The 24,433-nt window shown below is 41.1% G+C and overlaps 1 protein-coding gene across 1 annotated transcript in view; it reads left to right on the forward strand.

Moving 5' to 3' along the window:
* Positions 1-16,553, forward strand: part of LOC146782708 (extracellular calcium-sensing receptor-like) — a 74,296-nt gene extending 57,743 nt beyond the window's left edge. Inside the window, exons 2-6 of the mRNA XM_085638121.1 lie at positions 2,593-2,884; positions 5,340-6,167; positions 7,009-7,236; positions 15,446-15,569; positions 15,655-16,553. Coding sequence (XP_085494247.1) covers positions 2,593-2,884; positions 5,340-6,167; positions 7,009-7,236; positions 15,446-15,569; positions 15,655-16,553 — 2,371 coding nt within the window. The remainder of the gene's footprint in view (positions 1-2,592; positions 2,885-5,339; positions 6,168-7,008; positions 7,237-15,445; positions 15,570-15,654) is intronic.
* Positions 16,554-24,433: the final 7,880 nt, after the last annotated feature.

Genomic DNA, 24,433 nt, shown 5'->3' on the forward strand with positions numbered 1-24,433 from the left:
TACACGGGTGTACATACACAGGGGGTACGACACGTACACGGGTGTACATACACGGGTGGGGGTATGTCTCTGACGTACATGGGTGTACATACACGGGTGGGGGTGTACATACATGGGGGTACGACTCGAACGTACGGGGGCTGGGGGGGTCGATGCGTATGCGGGCACATGTCTCCATGGTTGCTATGGGAGTTCGGTGCGGACGGTGTTTTTTCCATACGGTTGTAACATCGGACACACGGGATGGATCGTGATTCCGCGGTCGGACTTCACTTTTCACATTTGTACGGTAAATCGTCCGGGGATGTGTCGGACACATTTTCCGACCCGAGAACGTGTGGGGAACTAGTCCCAATGCGATTCGTATGGTCTTTTTCCCATGCGAATCGTAATTGGCAGTTTGTACGGCACTTGTACGATTCGTACGGTAAAAAGACCGGATACGAGTCGTACGGGGAATTTTTTTACCGGATCGTGATCAGCACCAAGGTATCATTGGCACAGCTGAATGGGGGTTCTGTGCTGGAATAGCACTTCTCGAGAGATCAGATCATTGGACAAATGGTTATTGTTAAATAATATTAACAATGCTCACTAGAAAATGCTGCTAAAATTCAGAAACTGCATATAGGAGATTTACATTCCACAGGTAAGGAGACTTTACTTGAAGCGTCTCTTGGGCTAGCCATCAGCCTGAGCCAGGAGAACTTTTAAGAAGAACTCTATGGATTTGAGTCACAAACTGCCATTTGTATAATGTATGTTTCGTTGTACTACAAAATGTACTTACATAAGTGAAATTCACAAATGGGGTGCTGCATTTCTGCCTTTGCAATTACCTATATGAATGTTTGTGAAGTTCTACTCCTCCCTGTGGAGTCCCTGCATACTTAAGTATGCATTTTAGGAGTAAATGTGGATGGGACATTGGGGAGTGGCTTATAAAATGGGCAAGCCTGCTCCAAAATGGGATGGGATTAGGGAGGGGTGAGAGAGGTTTAGAGAGGGTCACACAAGTGTAGGCCAATTACTATATTCCAGGGTTTGAGACATTGAACTTACACTTTTGTAGTACATTTACATTCAGGGTTAGGAGTTCCAAAATGGAGAAAACTTGCTCCTAGGAGTAAATTAAACAAAAGTGAAGTTATCCGTGTGACTCAAGCCCTATAGTTTGGCAGGGCCGGACTGGCTACCGGGCGTCTTGGCATGCTGCCGAGCTGGGGGCTGATTTTGTTGATGGGGACGTGTGCTGAATGAAATTCCTTTTGCTTTGTTTATTTCAAAGCACACACAGGTCTCCATCAAAGAAATTAGCCCCCACCGCAGTGACATCAGCCCCCAGCTTGGCAGCATGCCAAAACGCCCGTTAGCCAGTCCAGCCCTGTAGTTTGGTAGTTTGTTGTAGTTTCATAGGATGGCATGATGTAGTCTTTTTCGTATAGGTGGTGATTGATGGCTTGTGAGTATTTGTGACTGGAAAAAACAACGCATTGTGATTCATGTTGTATATTTAAACACATTGCTGTACATCATCTTAGAATGTGCTAAAACTCTGAATCAGGCACAAGTTATAAACCAGCATATAACATTTCTAAATTATTGTGTATGTCTGCTTTAAGCCTAAAAACTTAATATGGTGAATTGAATTACAAAACCTGAGGGTTTTGTAGGTCTTGTAAGGGGTGGATTACCGAACAATCAGAAGATTCACTCTTATACATGAAACATATGGTGTGGGCGGAGAAAGGAGGGGGTGGCACTGGATTGCAGAAAAGAGTGGAATCCCCAACGTTGGTGAACACATGTATGCTTACCTGAGAGTAGATGCACATTGAGTGACATACTCTGTGGTTGATATCAAGTAATAGAGACTTAGGAAAAGAAGTTATAATGTTGCCATACTAACAAATGTGAGTGACCCTGTTTTTAAAGCATTACTGAACATATCGGCTAGTTTGCCATTGACGACTGGAGAATCATTTTTGAGTTTGTGATCAGCATAAAACATGTAGCCAATGTTGGATTTAGATATATATAGAGCATATTTAGGCCGAAAGGGATGATTTCGAATTTTTGACAGAAGACTTATTCCAAAATGCAGGAGATGCCCCATCTGTCATGCATGACTAATTTATGGTTAGGCTTAGGTATTTGGCCGTGGAGCCTCAATTTGCCGCAAAGACCTTTGAGCGATGGCCTTCTGGCTACAGGACTGTCTGTTAATGTACATCAGAAGATCACTTCTATGCATGGCAGCAAGTATCATGTAAACATTTCCTATTTCGCACAACCAGAAACAAATTACACTGATGCGTAGGAAAGAAAAGTGTCAGGGCCATTGATTTTTTTGTTTTTCAGTAACAAACTCTTGCACTGCAGACTTTTAGGATGCCCTCTTGGGCTTTTACTTTTCCTCTGGTCTACCTGGATGCGAGGCCTCGACCCAGTCTCTAAAAGAGCCTATATATTGGATGCCTTAGCTTAATTAAGCTCTGTATATCTCAAAATTCATAAATGATCTATTTTGTTTGGTTCACTACTGCTCTAAATGGTAGTCCCTTGAAATGAAACCCCTTCCCTTACGTTTAGGTTTGGACTCCAGAACTACCAGTGGCTCCAAGCAATGGTCTTTGCCATAGAAGAGATCAACAAAAACCCAGACCTTTTACCAAATATCACACTGGGGTTTGAGATTTATGACTGCTGCTTTGCCCTGCAACTGGCCCTCGAGGGAACGCTTAAGATACTGACAGGTCAAAAGCATTCAGTTGCAAACTATCGATGTCCAAATCAACAGCCACTGGCAGGAATTGTGGGGGATGCTGGCTCTACACGATCAATTCTCATGGCACAAATTCTGGGTCTGTACCGACTACCACAGGTAAATGCAAATGGAAGTTTGAATTTTTCAAAGCTATTCAGTTCTTACATGTACCATGTATTTTTATTTTTGGGAACATCATGGGTATGTTTTTCAGATGTGGCTTTAACTTATGTTTATAAATTTTCAGACTTAGACCCATTTGACTTTATAAATCTGGCCTTTCCTTCCCCCTCCCTCCCTGTACAGCTAATACATCAACTCCAATATTTGAATATTTTATTGTCAAAACACATTAAATGTTGTGGTTAAGGGATCTGCAGTAATCTATAGACAGTCAGAATTTGGCATGTAAAATCTTAGATATGTGCATGGACGTCCCCATTGAAGCAATGTGTTGAACCAAAAAATAGTTTCCAAAGGGCTGCCTCCTGCCTTGTTTGGGAAAGTGGGAGAATTCCAGTGATGTGTTTCAAAGGATGAAAGCTGGATGAAGCAGGTATAATTCTCTTCTTAAAAGGCGAAAGTTAAAGCAGTATCCTACGTTTGATGTCCAGAGAGGTCCATTGGCCACCGTCTTGCAGCCTGATGGATTTGTCCTGTGTTTCTACTGTTCGTAGTCAGGTCTGCAGAATGATATGGAAGTAGCATATTGTGGGTTGAGTTGACCTTCCTTAATTACTTCTCGACTTAACAGCCTTATTCTTTCAAGTTCAGGAAGCGTCTGGTGGCAGGATTTTAGTTCAGTTGTAGTTTCTACATTAGTTATTAGTGGTGTCTCATTAGACACTACTGAAGACATCTAGTCAGGACAGCATTTATTTCCTGCTGATAGCTACTTTGTTGACTGTACCTTTGTTCGGAAACCACCTTTGCATCAATTCGAAGATGGTACTTTTGACAACAATGTGGATTTAGGAGGCAAAATGGATTATGGATTGATAAGGTTAGGCAGTGCTCCCAGGCCTCCACCCAATGAAAAAGGCTAAAAAAGGTGCACTTTTGAATGGGGCACTCCAGAAGACAAGAATCTATTCTGTCAGATGCACCTACTTAGAGATAAAGGAGAAACGTAAGAATTATGTGACATTGAATATGTTTGCTTTCTCTGATGGGGCCTAGCCTCTCCCTGTTCCTGGGGCCAAAGAGTATTTATTCTATTCTGTATTTCTGTTAGGGGTTCTGATGAATTGGTTCCATTAAAGGAGGGGAGATTCTCCATTAAACAAGCGTGGGTTTGTTTTCAATCATTCAATAATTCATTTTCCACAATTTTGTTTCACTGGGATATCATGTTTTCCAAACATTGCTTTGTAGCAATGATGTGCTTTGGATGTTCTAAAGAGTACCTTTTTGATGCACACACAGACATGCTAATCATTACTTATTGATCTTGAGCTGAGAAGAAAAGCTATAATAATGGACTAGTTATTGCAATTCATTTATACTCAGGTAAATAGTATTTATTTTATAAAGTAAAAGAATTGAAACACCTTGGGTACTATCATCTTGTTCGCATAGAAGATCCACTCTAATATCAACCAGTGTTAAGTCTGTATCTCTTTAAGGGCTATGATCCAGTTGTTGACCTTTAAGCAGCCAATTCAACTTCAACAAGCATAAGAAATAGTTTAGCATCCCCTCCTTCGAAAATCTTTCTGGGGTGTAGACGATTAGATAAACCCTGTAAAGTTCCTTTGTGTCTGCAGTCATTTTCCATATAATGGGTATTAGGCCTGTATGCTTAAAGTTGCATGGAATATACCTTGTTTCAGAAAATTAGTTCTGATCTTTATGACTGTCTAGTTGTATGTTGTGATAACCTGGATGCTGTAGATAAGTCATTGGTCCACTGGAAGGTTTGTCACAGGGATGATTCTGAAACAAAGACAAGGCTTCAGACACAAAAATCCAGGAAGAAAATCTAACTGCATAATCATAGTAAAGGTTTCAGCATTCCTACACTTCATGTTGTTATTTCTAAACCAGTAATTATATGGCTCTCAAAGCCTTCTGCTCCAGTAAAAAAACAAACCAAAAAAACATTAACCTGGGGGAACTTTTGGATTGGTTCATGGGGGCAGGGGCTCAATCTTTACCAGAGGCTTGTCAGTCAAACAGAATTAACGCGCCAGTAAAAAGGTGGATAACACATTTTGCCTTGCCACAGTTGTGTTAAAGTCTTATTTCTCAAAATGTAAGTTTGAATCAATTCACCCTGAAACAAAGCACTATGCTTACAAATATAGATCAGTGAAGATCAACCTTAAGGGAAAATATAATTTCCACTAAAATAGTGAAGAACCATCTATGTGGGTAAACAAATAAAACTTGCCACTGTTTAATGAGCTGAATGTGGTATCTTATAATTTCCTCAAACTGGTAGGAAGTTTCCAGTGTTCCACCAAACAATGATTTGGTCATTTTGCCCTCACATCTAAAAGTGGATTCCAAATCTATTTTTGGATCCTGTGGTCAATGTTACTAACACCAATAATGATTCCTTTCTTTACAGATAAGCTATTTTGCAACAAGTCCACTCCTGAGTAATCGGAGGCAGTTTCCATCCTTTTTCCGGACCATTCCCAGTGATGACTTTCAATCCAGCGGATTGGCCCAATTGCTGATTCACTTTGGATGGACTTGGGTTGGCCTCCTGGCTGAGGACAGTGACTACGGGCAGCAGGGTGTCCAGATATTAAAACAGGAGCTCCACTTGGCTGGGGCTTGTGTTGCCTTCTCTGAGAACATTGTTTTGACTCAAGTGGATAGAAATGCTTTCCATATAGTACAGGTGATCAAAAAATCAACAGCGAGTGCCATTGTCATCTTCTCTCTTGACTCAGAAATGGTACCAATAATAGAAGAGATAATGAGGCAAAATGTGACTGGTAAAATCTGGATTGCCAGTGAGTCTTGGTCAACCTCTTCCATTTTATCAGAAAAGAAGTATTCTGCAATCCTTGCTGGCACCATTGGGTTTACAATCCACAGTGGTAAGATGCCTGGTTTTGAGGAATTTCTCATCAGTGCTCTCCCACTAAAGTCTCCAGATGATGCTCTATCCAAGAGGTTCTGGGAGGAAGCCTTTGACTGCCAATGGTTGGACCAGATGGATAACATAAGGCCCCCGAATAATGAAACAAGACTCTGCACAAGTGCAGAGAAATTGATGGTCGTCCAAATGGGCTACACTGATGTTACCAGTTTAACGGTCACCTACAATGTTTACACAGCTGTCTACTCTATAGCACTGGCTTTACATAATCTGCTATTGTGCAGAAAGGGAGAAGGTCCTTTCCATCAGGGAAGCTGTGCAGGGATCTATTTTGAACCGTGGCAGGTAAAATTGTGCTTTGAGTTCTTTATTTAAAAAATTCAAACCAGTCAATGGCAATCTTGTGTAAACAAGTACCTGTGGGCCAGATTCTTACTGTAGATTATCCTTTTGCAGTTTCCAAATGTTTAGCTGAACAATGCATACACCAACAGAAAAGTGTGGGTGGAAAAACGTAGAAGATTTATAAAATGCATAAACATTTTTAGATGAGGCAGTCCAAAGAGTGCACCAAGTAGGCCGGTCATGGAACTGATGAATCATTCTATTAATTTAATGCATGATGATGTGGCTAAAAAAGATTGAAACATAAGTCACTGAGTTCAAGTTACTGAACATGGTGTACATTGGTGTATACTTTTGACAGATAATATTTTGTTTTATACATTGATCATATAAAATGTTTACTAAATCCAAATCAATGATTAACTTAGTGATGATTGTGCATTAGGGACCTAATTAATTGAAATAATGTTACAATCCACTTGTATGTAGGACAAAAGCAAGCCATCATCCCAAAATTAATGTTCAGGAGTGGAAATGAATCTCTGTGCTCTCCTAATATGTTTGCCTTAACAGACCTTCTGTGGATCCTTTGTTGTAGCTGGATATTTTTCTTAAACTATGGGCAATGGAGGAGGGCTTATCAATGGAATCTTCCATAAGACCATAAACCATGAATTATGGTAATACACTATATAGCTCTCCACAGGTCTGCTTACATTCCCATTCAAAGAAAAAGAAACATAATAGTGCTATTGAGACCATTTTCCATTGTCTGGGTTTTTTTGGGACTTTAATGTTCTTGATTGAGCCATGAATGATACTTCACTTTTCCCTCCATTAGGTTCTCAGCTATGTACAACATGTGCATTTTAAGACAGTCTCAGGGGATACTGTGCATTTCGACAAGAGTGGAAATCCTCTTGCTCTGTATGATATTGTCAACTGGCAGATGAATGAGGAAGGTACCATAACTCATGTGAAAGTGGGAAGTTATGATTCCAGTGCTCCTGAAGGGGAGTATTTGCTCATGAATGCTGGGGCTATCGTTTGGCCCGCAAAGAGCGGACAGGTAAGGAATGACTGAAGTGCAACAGATGCTGTGCAACCAGGACCACAGTGTACCTGTGGTCAGCACCCACACAATTAGTAATTCTCTCATCCCTATCAGCACCCAAGACTCTTTTCCATCCAAACTTACTTACTAAAGTAAAGCAACAACCTATTCATTACGCTCTAGCCATTGTCACTTAACAAAGATATAAAAGACAGAGTCTGAAGGGTTAAGGAAAACATAAGGATCTCAAATAGTTGGGAAATATCTTGGGTTATGGTAGACAAAACCTAAGATGAGAGAAAACAGATCTAGCAGATATGCAATGGGTCATTTGTGAGACTGAGTAGGGGAATTCATTTTATAATTGTTTCATATGTTACATTAATTTACTGCCTCTAAACATAATTTGAAGCAATCCAAATTCCATATGCATATTGTAAGCATAGGAGATTTTACTCCAAAGCAGAAAATCATCCTCGTATCCCCTAGGAACACAACATTCCAAGAAATAAAATAAAAAATTTCCAGCATGGATAAAGCACTAATGTATATAAACTGAAGTTTGTTCATTCTAATTTGTACATGCTTGATCCAATACGCATGATTTTCTGTTCACATTACTTTAAAATCGTTTGAATGAAGTAACACAACATTTTATGCAGATTAATTATCTAGGTGTGTCCTATCCTAATGAAGGGCCATTAAAAATGGCACATCAGAATATGCAAGCAACTGTATGTTTTATACTATAGTCGTATTTATAAAAAAAATAAGAGCCAAAAAATTGATTCACATTTCTTTGTGTAAGCAATCTGTAATTTAACCCCCAATTCCAACATAGAGCTTCAGGGTACAATACACAAGACACCAGCAGCCCTAATGTGGATGTAAAGGCAATTAAACAATGCCACTAAGGTAGATGTTTCTCATCTAGTGTGAATACAAAGATACAAAGAAAGAGGTCATGATTTCTGTCACCTGACATTCATCCTTTGGAAGTATTCAATAGCACTATTTTGAAAGCATCAACCTTAGAATGAAGACATGAAATAATACATATTTGTCATAGACATTGGAACATGATCTTCTTTCCCAGCAGCAACTCTGCAGTTCATCCCATTGGTGCCAATAGATCATTGTTGACAATATCCTTTGTTTATCTCTGAAATATGCCATTCAAGATACAGGCTTAAAATGGTGAATGTTATATGTAGCTTGATTTCCACTCATGAAGAATGCCCCACAAACTCTGTATAATGAACGTACCAAAGTGAAAAGTGGAATGCAAGCACTGATTTGCTGAAGCACGTTTAATATTATTTTATTTTCATTGCAGACACTATCTTAAAAACAACATGATACAAATGTTGTGATGTTACCATGGCGATACATATCACTTACCAGCTAATTTGCAAATCAACGGAGGGTCTAAAACGCAATGTAATATATTTTGTGCAGAAAGAAGCATAACTCCACATACTTGATTTTCATAAAATATCAATTTTATATTAGCTATGTGAACTCAGATCACTTAAATTATTTTTGGCTGACTGTGAAGAAATGTGAACAACACTTATACATACTGTGCACTACCACATGACTCAAATATTTGGCAGCTATGAATTCGATTCACAAAGCATTTTATGAGAGCTGCAATGTCTATCACCAGACTTGGGTGTGACGAACATGTGAAGACATGCTTTTTGGCATGAAAAAACTTGCATCAGACCCTGTTTTTTCAAAGGAATTTAGGTTAAGGAATATAATATAACATTAATTATGTCAATAACAACAGCAGACACATCTGAACGATAAGATGGCCAAGCCCTTGCCAAAAAATACATCCGTATCTATCTGTAGAGGGACCACTGTGAGTATGGATTCCATGTGAAGGTGGTTGGGTTGCAGTGATGGACTGTAGAAAGAGGTATGTTTTGGAATACCAATGCATCTCCTTTCGATCGAAAGTCATTACAGCAGTGCCAACTACTGTATTGGCAAAAACAACAGTTGATGGACAGAATGCAGAACAATGTCATACATTCACACCAGTACAGAGATCTGGGCCTAAATCCATCGTTTTTTTGCTCACCATGCCATTCCTGTTTGAACCCAGCCATATGCAAATCAGCCTTGACCATGTGCCTGATGGGAACAGTCCAGCCCGAACTGCCAAGCCAGGTCCTCCCTGGACTGGAAACAAGCATCCTAGGACCGGTTTCGGGGTTTCAACTGGGGTGGCATGGTGTGCAAAAGAATGATGGATTTAACTCAGATCTCTTGACTGGGGGTGAATGTTTTGATTTGTTCTGCATACCGTCCATCAATTGTGTGTCTTTTGCTTCCTCGCCCTAAGTGCGCCGGGTATGCCCAGACGTGGGTCCCGGGCTCACTGTGCCACTGGAATCAAGCTATCCTGGCTGAAGAGGGGTGATACCCCGAAACCGGTCCTAGGATGCTTGTTTCCAGTCTAGGGAGGACTTGGCTTAGCAGTTCGGGCTGGACTGTTCCCATGAGGCACAGGGTCAAGACTGATTTGCATATAGCCAGGTCTAAACTGGGGTGGCATGGTGAGCAAAAGAATGATGGATTTAACCCAGATCTCTTGACTGGGGATGAATGTTTTGATTTGTTCTGCATTCCGTCCATCAATTGTGTGTCTTTTGCTTCCTCGCCCTAAGTACGCTGGGTATGCCCAGATGTGGGTCCCGGGCTCACTGTGCCACTGGAATCAAGAAATCCTGGCTGAAGAGAGGTGAAACCCCGAAACCGGTCCTAGGATGCTTGTTTCCAGTCCAGGGTGGACCTGGCTTGGCAGTTCGGGCTGGACTGTTCCCATGAGGCACAGGGTCAAGACTGATTTGCATATGGCTGGGTTCAAACTGGAGCGGCATGGTGAGCAAAAAAACGATGGATTTAGGCCCAGATCTCTGTACTGCGGTGAATGTATGACATTGTTCTGTATTCTGTCCATCAACTGTTGTTTTTGCATTTTGATTCCGAGTGGGACGGGTATGCTCAGACGTGAGTCCCGTGCTCTCCATGCCACTGGAATCAAGCTATCCTGGGTGAAGAGGGGTGAAACCCCGAAACCAGTCCTAGGATGCTTGTTTCCGGTCCAGGGAGGACCTGGCTTAGCAGTTTGGGCTGGACTGTTCCCGTGAGGCACAGGGTCAAGACTGATTTGCATATAGCAAGGTCTAAACTGGGGTGGCATGGTGAGCAAAAAAATGATGGATTTAACCCAGATCTCTTGACTGGGGATGAATGTTTTGATTTGTTCTGCATTCCGTCCATCAATTGTGTGTCTTTTGCTTCCTCGCCTTAAGTGCACAGGGTATGCCCAGACGTGGGTCCCGGGCTCACTGTGCCACTGGAATCAAGCTATCCTAGCTGAAGAGGGGTGAAACCCCGAAACTGGTCCTATGATGCATGTTTCTGGTCCAGGGAGGCCCTGGCTTAGCAGTTCGGGCTGGACTGTTCCCATGCGGCACAGGGTCAAGACTGATTTGCATATAGCCAGGTCTAAACTGGGGTGGCCTGGTGAGCAAAAGAATGATGGATTAAACCCAGATCTCTTGACTGGGGGTGAATGTTTTGATTTCTTCTGCATTCCGTCCATCAATTGTGTGTGTTTAACTACTGTATTGGCAGCACAAATGGAAAGGTCCTATGTTTAAATCAACAAAGATTCAACCAGTTGCATGAACATCAAGTTCCATCAAATGTTCTGAGTAGAGATGTGAGTACTACAAAAAAGGTGATGTGGGTTAAAATGCATTGCATAACTTAGGGGCCCATTAGGTTGGCGGTCGGAAAATCTCCCCGACCAGATTGGTAGCGGAAAAAGACCACCCACAAGGACCGCGGCATAACCGCCGGTCCAATTAGGATGCTCCGCAGTATAAATCCGACCGCGGCGGTCGGATTCTGGTGATTAACATTGTGGCGGTCGCTGCTGCCAGCAGCACTGCCGCAAAGTCAAATAGAGCATGTCCTGCTTATCCCTGCACTGCGTGGCAGGCACTGCACATTGCCTGCCACCTGGTACATGTAGGACATGTAGGGGGGTACCATGGGTATCTCCCCAGTGCACCCACACCCCCCAACACATTTGGGGCCCACAATGGGCCCCCGGAGACAATCTCCGCATGCCTTACCATTGTGGTTCCACCACCGTGGAAAGGTTGACTACCGCGGGCATCATAATTGTGCTGGCAGCACTTGGCCCTGATCCGCAACAATTGTAGCGGTCCAGCTCTGCCCGCCAGGCCAGCGGGTGGACTGCAACCGGGGGAAAAGTGGCGGGCGGAAAATCACAACGTGGCGGTCACGACCGCGATGCTAATTGGACCAGCGGTTTTCCGGGTTTCGATGGCCGGCGGATGGCCGGCGCCTGTCCGGCGGTTGCTCTGCAAGACTGGTGGTGGCCATCCGCCCGCCATTCTAATAGACCCCTTACTTTTGTGTTGGAAAAGTGTTTGCAAAAATATCTTGCACAACATTTGGTGGGAAATTTATCCTGCTAGCCTCTCCTTGGAACGTGCAAATCCCTGTTATTGACTAATTGTAGCTAATGGGTTTCACTCATTTAATACCACTGGATTTCTTCTTTTTGACTACACTTTTTTGGGACTTTTTAAATGATGCTTTCAATGTCTAAAAAAGTGCTTAAAATAGTGAACAATTTAGAGCAGTCATTCTCGGGTACAGTGATACAGAATAGTGATTCCGATCTTGTTTGAAAATGTGCACCATGTTAGAGTGGTGAAAGAAGAATGGTGAAAAAATGGGATTGAATTTAAGATGAGAGCTATCTTTAAATAATAAAACATGATTTTAGAGGCGAGTAGGTAAAAACAACAATTTAATTAAGGAGAAAGCTGTCACTATCCAAAGAAGCAGTTAAAATAGAATTAACTTATTTATAAATTAGCGACATATTAGAGGGGTAAAAAAACGGTAATATTTAAAATAAGCTTCATCTGACAGCAGTAGAAATTAATTAAATTGCAATTGAAGTAATTTCCAATGAAACATATATCAGTAATGCTGCATCCATAATTGTTTACAGGAAGCAAATAAATGACAGTCAAAAACAAGGAAAAAAAGGTGTACATCATTCCAAATAGGTGATAAGGGGAATTCAATAGCCATTGAAAATATTTTTTAAGAAAAGGGAGATAATGCATTAGTTAAGGAGAACCATTCTGCGGTTTAATGAAGTCCTTTAGTGGACGTTTTAGCATACCAGATCTATGTTTTCTTTCGTAGTGAGTAATTTATCGATGTTAAGTCTTCTAAGAATTCCACAATTTCAAGAACCCACCATTACATCTTACTGTGAGTGCTCAAAATAGAATGTTTAACCAATTGTGTGTTCTCAATTTTGCAGTAAATTCTTGATTGATGCTGCAGAATCCTGCGCCAAATTTCCTGAATTGTCTTTCCAATATCCACAATGACACTCAGGCCCTACTGGCACTTTTGCGCTGCCGTAATGCCACTTTTTCAACATTCCAGTGGTGCAATGTGCCACTGGCAGATTTATAAGGCCATGCAAAAGCCATGTTACCTGTATTTTCATGGCCTTATAAATATGTGTCCCTTTCACGCACAAAACTGTGTGAAAGGGGCGCTCCATGGGTGTTGCTTGGAGCGTTCCCATTAACATCCATCTCTTTTTGACACTGCCCCAGATTTAATAGAAATCATAAGTGTGAGGCAGTGCCAAAAATGTGCACCTCCTCAGGGTAGTCATAAGGGAGGCACAACGAGAAGAAATATCTTTATTTCTCCTCGTTTTTCCTCTTTCTATGTGTGCTGTATTTTGCAGCACACTAAGAAAGAGGAAAAAGACTCTTGTGATTGTTTTTGTGCAGGAAGGCTTCTCTTCCTGCACAGAAATAATCATCCCCGCAATGCAGGCACCCTTGCAACATTGTGTAAAGGTGCCTGTGTTGTTGCAAGGCAGCCCATTGTGCACCGACGCAGGGGAAAAGGACAGGAATGCACAGTATCTGAAAGATACAACGTATTCCTACCCTTTTTTTTTTAGCCATAGGGCAGCGCTGCACCAAGGCCTGCTGCGCTGCCCTCCGGCAAAAAACTCATAAATAAGGGAGTCAATGTAATAAATAAAATTCTTAGTAGAACAGTAAGAGGGATGCCTTAATTCCCATTTTCGCCCATTGATTGTGCAGAATTTCATATAAGAAGTATAGTTACATGTCAGGAAATTGCCACATTTCTAATGGCCTGTCACTAGATGTAGGCCCCACATGCTAATGAAGGTGGGTTTGGGGGTTTCCTGGTAGGCCTTCAATACGAGGTCTCTAATATTTAAGCACTTTTTAAATAAGAATAATGGTTTATTAAGTTGGAAGGTCTCAGATTGTAGTAGATGCCAATTTGTATGATTTGTTTCTATGGGAGTAAGTTCCAAAGGTAACAATGCTAGCAAGGTCAAGATTTTGGGTTTTTTCTTTCATTTTGATAAGGCAATCACAATTATAATACCATGCCTTTTTTAGAGAAAGCATTAGCAAATGATTAGGGTAACCTCTTGCTATAAGTTTATTTTTGAAAAGTTTCCTTCTTTGAAGTAGTCAGCTTTTTTAGTACAATTCCTACAAATACATAAGAGCTGAGTAAATTGTAGGAAGGGAAGCAATTAGAAATCCATGATTGTAGTGGGGCCAAAAGGCAAAAATATTAAAACTATATTTGGGTGTCATCGGCATAAATGGGGCATGAGAACCCAAAGGAGGAGATGCTGTCCCCAAGAAAACTGGTGCAGACTGATAAAATGAGAAGGAAAGGTCCAAGGACAAAGCTTTGATGGGCTCCCATGGAAAGAGGGTGGAGATTGAAGTTTTGACTTTTCAATTGAATGAGAAAGAGTAGACAGAAAGGTATGGGACTAGCTACTGTGAGTTAGGACAGTGATGTTTTGTATGTTTAGAAAGGATAGTTTAAAGTATGTGGAAAGAATAGATCAGAGGATCAGTTTCAGTGTTGAAGGCAGTGGACAGGCATACGTGTATGAGGTGGAACAAAGGGCATTAGGATGAGCAGTTGTAAGAGGTGCAGCTCTTGTGTTAAAGTTATTGAAATCTGACTAATGGGGAATTAGTAGGGTATTAGACAACAAATTCTGAGATGATTGAAGACCAATCGTTCACATTTTTGGGAGGAATGGAGTAGGTGGGACACTAGACTGCATTTGAGGAAGAAGGGTAGGGACTTAATGTTTTCTTCAGTAAAGTAGACCGTTTTTGTAACATGGGGATAATTGCATGTGAGGCAATAGTTGAAAAGAGAAGTGAGATAAAAGTGTAATGTACTTGAGTGCAGGATTGTTTCTGGCTGTGTAAATGAGATGGGACAGAGGTTGTGCATAATGAATATGTCTTTGAAGACATTTAATAAAATGTGGGTATTGGCAGAATCAATTTCAACGGTTATGTCCAGATTCTAACAATATTTTATCATTTATAATTGCAACAAAATGTGTATATACATTTGTTTGATGTAGCAATGGGTCATGTGAATGTTGGAAAATAATATGGATGATTTTTCAACTCTGAATATCCCCAAAGGTTATTTAAAAAAGAAATAAGCCAAAACAAGTTTGAAGCGAAATATGCAGATTACGAATAATAATATAATATTGTATTCAATGTGTACAAAAGCTAGAATGGAGTACATACAGTTTTATCTAGTACCTACCTTAAAACTTGATCTTTGAAGCTGTTTCGTTAATTTCAAATTAATGTTCTTCCTTCACTCTGGGATAAATATGTGTGGCAGAGAATTACAAAAAACCTATGGAATGCAATGTATGTCAGAAAGATGTGCAAAATCTTATTTGTGTTTTGAAATGAACAATGTAGGAAACGAAATAAAATTTTGCTTAAGAGTGATAATACAGTGCCTATTTATGAGACAGTGTTATCCTCACGTGATGCTATGCTTATTAGCCCATATTATAGGCACTTTAAATGATTAAATCCCTTACTCATTTTGCAACAAGTGTATGTTTTATTTGGGTAATCATAACAGTGTGTGAAATAAAATAAGTTCACTAAGAGGTAGAGTCTCAATTTGCACTGTTTTAAGCACACCTTTTATTCATAATTTTCAACCTCAGTAGGGACAACTCTAACATATTATCAATCCTGTGTTTTTTGTAATAATGCAAACAACTTTTCACAATGCTGAGGTTCCTGTCTCGGTGTGCAGTCCTAGCTGCCTCCCTGGCTTCAGAAAAGCTGCTGTAAAAGGAAAACCAATCTGTTGCTTCCAGTGTGTTCCATGTCCTCCAGGGGAGATATCCAATGTTACTGGTAAGTGGAGATCAAAAAAATAAGCTATATGTATTATCAAAACAACATGAGCAAGTTCTGAAATTGTTGTGGGCTTGTTTTTCAGACTCAGTGGAATGCACCTCATGTCCTTGGGACCACTGGCCGAATTACATTAACGATGGATGCATCCCAAAGAATGTGGAGTTTCTCGCTTACAATGACCGTTTGGGAATCATCTTGACAGTCACCAACATTTTATTCTCCATTGTTCCTGTTTCCATACTTGGACTTTTCATACATCACAGGAACACCCCGATTGTCAAAGCAAATAACCGCTCAGTCAGCTACCTCCTGCTTATGGCACTCACAGTGTGCTTCCTCTGTTCACTGGTATTCATTGGTGACCCCACTCCAGAGAAGTGTGTACTCCGCCAGGCTACCTTTGGCATCACCTTTACTATATGTGTGTCTTGCATCTTAGCCAAAACTATTATGGTATTAATCGCCTTCAATGCCACTACGCCTAACAGTAAATTAAGAAGATGGGTTGGACCAAAATTGTCTTACATAATCATTGCTGTCTGTAGTGTCATTCAAGTTATTTTGTGCATCTCCTGGTTAATGATCTCCCCTCCTTTCTTACAAAATAACATCCATACCCAGCCAGGGATGATCATAGTTGAATGTAATGAGGGTTCTCCACTTGCTTTCTGGTGCATGCTGGGATATCTTGGGCTTCTCGCCACTATCAGTTTCATAGTTGCCTTCTTAGCAAGGAAACTGCCTGACACTTTTAACGAAGCCAAATTTATCACCTTCAGCATTCTTGCATTCCTCAGTGTGTGGATCTCCTTTATTCCAGCTTACCTGAGCACCAAGGGCAAGTACATGGTGGCAATGGAGATATTTGCCATATCAACCTCCAGTTTGTCATTGATTTCTTGTATATTTTTCCCAAAGTGTTACATCATCCTTTTGAGACCAGAGTTGAACACCAAAAGCCATCTCATAGAAAGAGGATGACATGTCTACAAACAAAATGACAAAGAGCCATGTGAACTAGAATGTATGGTTTTCTGTATACATTGTGGCATTTATGGGAATCCAATACGTCTTAATTACATGACTGCCTCCTGCGTGTGTTCCTTACTGTATGTAGCACCATTATCCTGACTTTTTTTGAGTGTACGCTTTGGGATATCAAGGCAGCTTGGTTTTCAAGGAAAACTCTTGGCTGGGTTACTAAACCTTTGAATTGGAACCACACCTACTTGTAGACAATCCATTAAACCCAAGCCATAGGAACTTGTTTGAAGTGAGTCAAACATTTCTCAAAATACTATAATCATGTACAGTATCCAGTTATACATTTTCAGTGAATTAAAACAGTCATAGTCTATCTAGCTAAATACAGATAATAAAAATTTTAGAAATATACCTATTATGCTAGTAAATAGCTTGTGGTGATTCGAGCAAAATATCACCCAATGTCATACTTTCCAAATAGAACCTAGGCACTTCATACCCATATTTCTTTCGTGTGAGGGTGTCCTCTGTTTTAGTGCATGTAATATATAGGATGTCCTCCCCTCCACCAGTCACATTAGGATCTGCTCTGTTTGGCATTGGGCATAATCTGAATACAATTTAATAAGTAACTGTAAGTGGTTGTGCTCTGCGTAATGTGATGCCATATACTTGCCTATCTTTACTTAATAATATAAATCATCAGCCCATCTCTCTGTGGATGTGGGTTCTACCTAAGTTGTAACTATCATTACCATTATAAACACCACTACTTTTATCTATCCTATGCACTAGGGAACATTCTGGATAATTCTCAGTTACCACCATAAACAAGTGTATTATTTACCTGAGTGGATCCTTCAGTGTATGCTATAGCTAAAAGGTAGCTAGCTTATCAAAGCAATGCAAAGTTAGCATTGTTTGCTTGATTCCCACATGACAGTCCAGCACCCAGAAAATCACACCAAGCAAAATATCTAATACAGATCTAATAGAGCACAGATGTAACTTTTGGCCAGCTGTCTCATTGCTCCAAAAAGTAACCACTATGATACACAATGCACAATTGATCTATGGAACAGTAAGAATATTTCACACACATCTCAAACAGTACAGCTGTGCTATGTCATTCCCAGCAGAACTGTTCACTGAGGCCTTTTTTTATGCATTTGCATTCACCCTCCAACCATGCTGCATGAGTAATTTTGAGAGCAAAAATAGTTATGTAATGATATAGTTGATGTTTAGACAAAAGCTAAATCTCTCACGCTCATCTAAACAAAAATCAATATTATGCTCCCAGCTCAATGAATAAGACATTGCCACCCAACCTTGATGTATAGGTATACTTTATCATACAAACCTATAGTCCAACCGTGCCTCGTATAGGCTGTACTATGTTGTCTTAGAAACAGACCAGAACACAAATCCCAAAATACATGGCCAAAGGATGACTTGGGCTGAACTCTGAAAAGACACTTCAGATGCGTCTAGAAAGTCAAGCTTGGGAAGGTACATCAGCAAATATCAATACCAATGGCAGTCTGTGCATTATGATGTAAATTAATGGCTTTTATTCATATGTGTAATGAGATGACGTGTGCAATGAAGATGTACATGGTTGTAATGGCTAAGGAGGCTTTTATTTTATTTTATTGTATTTAAAAAATATTTTGGATTTAATACAGGAGACGTTATATGACAAGGTCTTCTATACTATTTTCTAGTTCTAAGATTCTAAAATATTTCTATATTTTTCTATCTTGGACATTTTTTATATCTATCTGGAGGATAAGACCTGTAGTCATGCTATGTCTCTGATTGAGGATCTCCAGGCTCTAGATATAGAGCTGTATATTAGGGCTCCTACACACAAAGCTGGTCTCCTGCTGGATCCGATTTTTATTAATTTGAGGAATCTGCAATCTGACCCGCCTCCGCCCATTCTATGGTACGACCATTTTGCCGTCCCTTTCTCAGTCTCTTCAGGTGCAAAGTTACGAGAAGCACGTGGTATTCTCTGGCAGGGGTTGGGCAAAATTGGATGCCCCTTTGTGGAATACCACTTTGAAAGCGAATGTCTGATATTGCAAAATGTAATAGTGGCAGATTCCTAGGTCAGGTCTACACTCGATAGCCTAATTCCTTTTTTTTTATTTATTTAGTTTTTTTGCCTACAATACCAGAACCAGCAAAAAAAGAAAAGGAAATCAAAAGTAAACATTAAGTAGAAAAGTATAGCATACATTGGCATTGACCACAGTATACATCATTGGTGGCATAACATAATGACTGGGTACTAAGTTAAGACTCCATTGTGACATTCATATCATGACCTCATGTATACAGCTCCTGTTGAGTTGAACGTTAACCACATAGATGGTACGATAATACTAAATAGCAATGGGTAGAACAGCACATCTTCTGTAACCATAATTAGTGATGATAATGTTAAAATGTTTCACACGTAACTGGCCCCTATCATAAAGGACATTTAACATGGCACATATACCCTCAAGTGAGCATATCATCACAAGCAATATCAACATTGGAAACTCATTCTACTCAGACACGTTTGGGTCCCTTCCTGCTAAGTAGCTTTGGTATTGTCCCAGAAGCTTTTAGGGCGGTTCTGAGGGGGGAGTAGTTCACTGTATAATTCAGTGTGGGTAATACAATATATCATATCTTTTGACCATTCTGTAATGGTGGGCACCGGGCCACGGGACCATTGCATCACTATCCTACGTTTCGCAATCAACATCCCCATATCAATTAGACGGCAGGAGTCCTTTTTTATTTGTATTGATTATCCCAATAGCGCCAACATGGTGTCAGGTGATAATGTAAGTTTTGTGATTTCACTCAGCTTTTGAAATACCAAAATCCCAAAACTCGCTACATCTGGGCAGAGCCAGGCAACATGCATAAAATACCCTGGATTTGCACCACATTGATCACAATCCACTGTGTCTCGGAGGCCATATCTATGCAGCTGGGCTGGGGTGTAGTAAACTCTATTTAGGAACTTAAAGTGTATTAGTCTATGTCGCCCATTTAAAGAGATACCTTGTGTCGACTCACAGCAGTAGCCCCCTGTTTTGTCATCTAGAACCTTTCCAAGTTCACTTTGCCACTCCAGTCTGGGTTTCGTAAAAATGTTCTTGCGGTACCCTTGCACCATATTATAAATGCTTGAGACTATCTTGTTAGGGGATCCAATAGCCTAATTCCTATCTCCATGAAAAACCATCATAGACAGCTGTCCATGTTATAACGATTCTTTGTATAGCAAGAAAAAGCCATACAAATAGCTAGAGAGAGTGTGGTGCAAATCCTTTAGTAAGAAGGATAAGGAAAACTATAAAACTGCCTTAAAGTAATACCAAAAATTATTTTGTGAGGCTATAGTGATATTGTACATGAGTAGAATTGAAGCATACAGAAATTGCACTAAAACTCTTTTTAATGATTTAAAACCCTCCCTGACCGTACTTGCATCTTACCAGCCACCCCCATCACAATCTCAGTGTGAAGAAATGGCTGACTTTTTTGTTAAAAAAGTGGCTGATATACAGTCCACCTTTACGTGGATGTACAGGAAAACCTTTGATGGCAGTACTGAAGAGATTTTAGCCATTGGCTGTGTCTGCCTTCAGGGCTACTTTGGCATCTATTAAATCAGGTTCTTTATTAGATCCCTGCCCCCTGTAGGTACTTGGTAGGCCCCCCCACCATGTTTTGAAACAGCTGACTCAATTCCTGAACTCATCATTGTCAGAGAGCATTGTTCCTAAAGAACACAAAAAAGGCTTTGGTCACCCTTTTGTTGAAAAATTAAAACTTGGACCCTTTTACTGGGTCCAATTACATACTGATTTCTCTGCTTCCTGACCATGCAAAAGTATTGGAGAAGCACATGAACCAACTGCTTATATGGCACACAGAATTTATTGGCCTGCTCCACCCATCACAATGTGGGTTTCGAGCAGGTCATAGCAGTGAAGCAGCACTTCTTGGTGTTCCTGAGGTACCAGCTGGATAATGGTAAAGTGCCTGTACTGATTCTGGTAAACCTCAGTGCAGAATTTTGTACTGTAAACCATGCTACGCTCCTACAGAGACTAGAGTGTCTGGGAATCAAAGATATAGCCTTGTCCTGGTTAAAATATTTTTTCAGGACCATACTTTCCAGGTGCACACCAACCAACACAGGTTAAAAACTCACCACTTCATGTCAGGTGTACCTCAGGGATCTATTCTGAGCCCTCTGTTCTTTAGTGTCTTCGTACGTCCAGTGCCTATGATAGTTGAAACTTTTGGCCTCACCCTGTTTTCATATGTGGACAATACCCAAATTGTAGTATCCCTGCCATAAAAGGACAGTCAGAAGGTAGAGGCCCTTAACTCTTGTCTCTCACTATGGATGGGTCTGAACTCATTAAAACTGAACGGAGGCAAGAAAGAGGTCTTGTTAGTGGCCCCAATCTTTGGAGATCATACATGTGGCCCACAGTTATTGGTCCACTCCCTAGCATGGTGCCAGTTATGAAGAACTTAGGAGTCTGGTCAAATTATTAACTCCTGTGAGACAACAGATCAATTTGGTGACAGCTACGTGCTTTGGGATTCTGAAATGGCTTAGGAAGATCCTCCACTGCTTTCCTTTCTCTACCCAGAGAACTGTAGTCAAAGCCCTGGTTATCTCTAGGCTACACTATGGAAATATTCTGTACTTGGGGGTGGCTAAAACTCTTCTTAAATGTCTCCAAAGTGTTTTTGCCACATACATGATGCTCCCAAGACACCCACTAGTCTGCCACTTCCTGGTTCTCTCCCAAAGGTTCCTGTGTCAGTGGCATCCCAAAAGATAAAATTCCCAACTACTGTTACAGGCATGTTTAGGCAGAAGGGACCTTACAAACACAACCACCCAATGACTCATTTGTAGAACAGGAAACTGGTTAAAGTGTTAATGGCGAACCTCCTACCTTTTTCTTATGTGCAAAGATGGAATTTTTAGAATTTGTGGAAACCATCTGCCTGAAAAGGACCTATTTTGCCAGAGTTGCTGTCCTAGCACTTCATCATGATGTGCTGCATTTGGTTCCCTAATTAATTATGAATTTCTTATTAATTCTTTAAATGATTATTAAATAAGTACATTTTGTAATTGTTACATTTTTCAGTCATATATTAAGTGCAGGCTGCTGGATTTATAGAGGTATAGGGTGGGATTATTAACAATTAATGATGTATGTATGATTTTTTTTTTAAACTTTATTTATAATTTTTTTGCCAAACCATCAATAATTTCTTTTCATTTGTTACAGTCGTCCTTGGTATATTATAACAGACATAACAATGATATCACATCCATCTCACCTCTTAATATACAATGGTATCTCGTCAGAATGTAAACATAACATGTTATGCAACATTTCACATGACATTCAATTCTTAGCAGCTCCATCTGCGTAGATATGACCCCTCCAGTTTTATCAAGGTGGCAGAACAGTACCCTCTATCTGTTGGTGTCTGAATTCCAGAGTGCTCAGCGATGTGGACTGGGCAAAAGTGTTGCAGGGTGAAATACACCCCAGCAGTATAATGTCTAGCATGACATGTCAGTGTGCAGACCAAATGTTCTAACCATCCCCGTGGGAACTATCCCTGAGTTAGACTAGGAAGGTGAAGAATTGTTCAGGGTGTTAATATATGCCTTATACAGGCCCCAAATATCTTTAGGGCACGCTGTGCTGGGTAGCAGCCTAGAATAGATCTCGCTATTTGTACTACAGAACGCCAAACTATTAAGACAGCCGTGTGTCGTAGGAGCTGTCCTACTACCCTAGTGCAATGTTATCTCTCGTGTTGCCAGAAGGAGACCAAGGGATGCTAGCTTCCGGACTGCTTTAGGAAAGTTGACCGTGTAACCCAACAGCGCCACCTCCGGAATAGGAACCAGTGTGAGCCCAAGAACGTCCCCCAATATTTTATGTACCTGTACCCATTATGGATGTATGCGTGGACATGTCCAGGTCAAATGGGCAAAATCAGCGTGTTGCGTGCCACATTTCTGGCATGTGTGGGGCCTTTCAGGGTCGATTCTATGTAGTTTTGCCGGTGACATGTAGATTTTGTGAAGAAACTTGTAGTGTAAGAGCTTATAGTGACTATTTAGCGACACGTTTTTAGTAACCTTGCAACAGGCGGACCACTGGTCATCCAAAATAGGATGTCCCAGATCGGTCTCCCATTCCACACGAAGCCTGTCGTCCACACTGGAAACTTGTGATATACATAATTTGTACAGTTTGGAGATTCTGTGTGCTCCATTCTCGTTCTCAATGAGCAGAGTCAGCGGCTCAAATGAGTCCGGTTCCAATGGGAAGCCAACTATCGCAGCTCTTAATGCTGAATAAAGTCTACTGAGTACGAATTTATCCATGAACGTAGCATCATGGAAGCGTGCGTCCTCCGTGGCCGAAAATATTTGTCCGCCCGGATACAAATCACCTATTTTGGCAATACCAAATTTAGTCAGTGTGCGTTGCACGAGTTTCTCACCCGTTATGGGGAGCCAACGAGCATTTAGCAATGAACCGATGAATATAAAATTTAATTGCCCGTATAGCGAAGGAGCCTGCCCCATGCCCAGCTAGTGGTCGAGACCGTTTGTATGTCGACCGGACTCCTGGGTTCGCCCTTGGGTAAGACAACTGCCAATCGCTCAGGGAGGACAAAGTCGGCCTCCGGATGCAGAAATAGGATCCGAGCGTCAGGGTGGAACCAAGCATAGGCATAGCCACATTGAGCTAAAAATCCGGCACTCCAAATCCGCCTCTATCGTATGGCAGAGTGAGTATACTCCATCGAACACAAGGCTGTCTGCCACCCCATACCAGCCTGACAAGATGGGATCGCAATGTTGCAAAGAAACTCGGAGTGAAGGGTATGGGGATATTGTTAAAAAGGTATAAAAATTTGGGGAGAACCATCATCTTAATGATAGCGATTCTGCCTGCCATGGATAATGGGAGAGATAACCATTTCTCAACTTGAGTCTCCAGGTTCGCGTCCGCACGACCATAATTAAGGAGTATGATCTGGTCTTGATTCAGGTGCACGTGGATACCCAAGTATTTGACGGAGTCTGAGTCTGAGCACCATTCTAATGGAAACTCGCATTGCCAAGGGGATGTGCTGCTGTTTAAGGGAAAAATAATCGATTTATGCCAATTTATACCCAGCCCAGAGTGCCAACCAAAGCGGAGTATTTCCCGTATGAGCGGTGCTAGGTTCAGATGTTGCTCTCTGACGTAAAGGATGGTATCATCGGCATACAATGAAACCAATAGGGGGCCTGTCTTAAATTGTAGTCCTCTATGAAGATGTCATTCCTGGAAATGCCGTATTAAAGGGTCCATGGCAAGAATGAACAAAAGAGGTGACAGTGGACACCCCTGGTGGGTGCCTCGGGTTAGGGCAAATGAGCCAGATATAGTGCCATTAATGCGGAGTCGCTCCGTGGGCCGACTGTATAATAGGCTCGTAGTGGCTATAAAGCCTGCTGGCATGACCATCCAATGCATTATAGATAGAAAAAAGGGCCATTTGAGAGTGTCAAATGCTTTTTCTGTATCTAGCAGTATAGCCGCAGCCGGAGTTTCGGGCTTTATTCTGTGCAACACTGCAAACAAAGTTTGCAAATTCAATGAGGTCGAGCGATGTGGGACGAAGCCTCATTGTACCGGGGAGATAATAAGCTCCATTAGTTGTGAAAGTCTGTCGGCGATGATTTTAGCAAGGATTTTATAATTGATATTCAATAGTGATAGAGCTCTGTACGACCCACAAAACGATGGATCCTTGTC

The sequence above is a fragment of the Triturus cristatus genome, chromosome 12, assembly GCF_964204655.1.
Source record: "Triturus cristatus chromosome 12, aTriCri1.1, whole genome shotgun sequence".
In the NCBI taxonomy this organism is placed as follows: domain Eukaryota; kingdom Metazoa; phylum Chordata; class Amphibia; order Caudata; family Salamandridae; genus Triturus; species Triturus cristatus.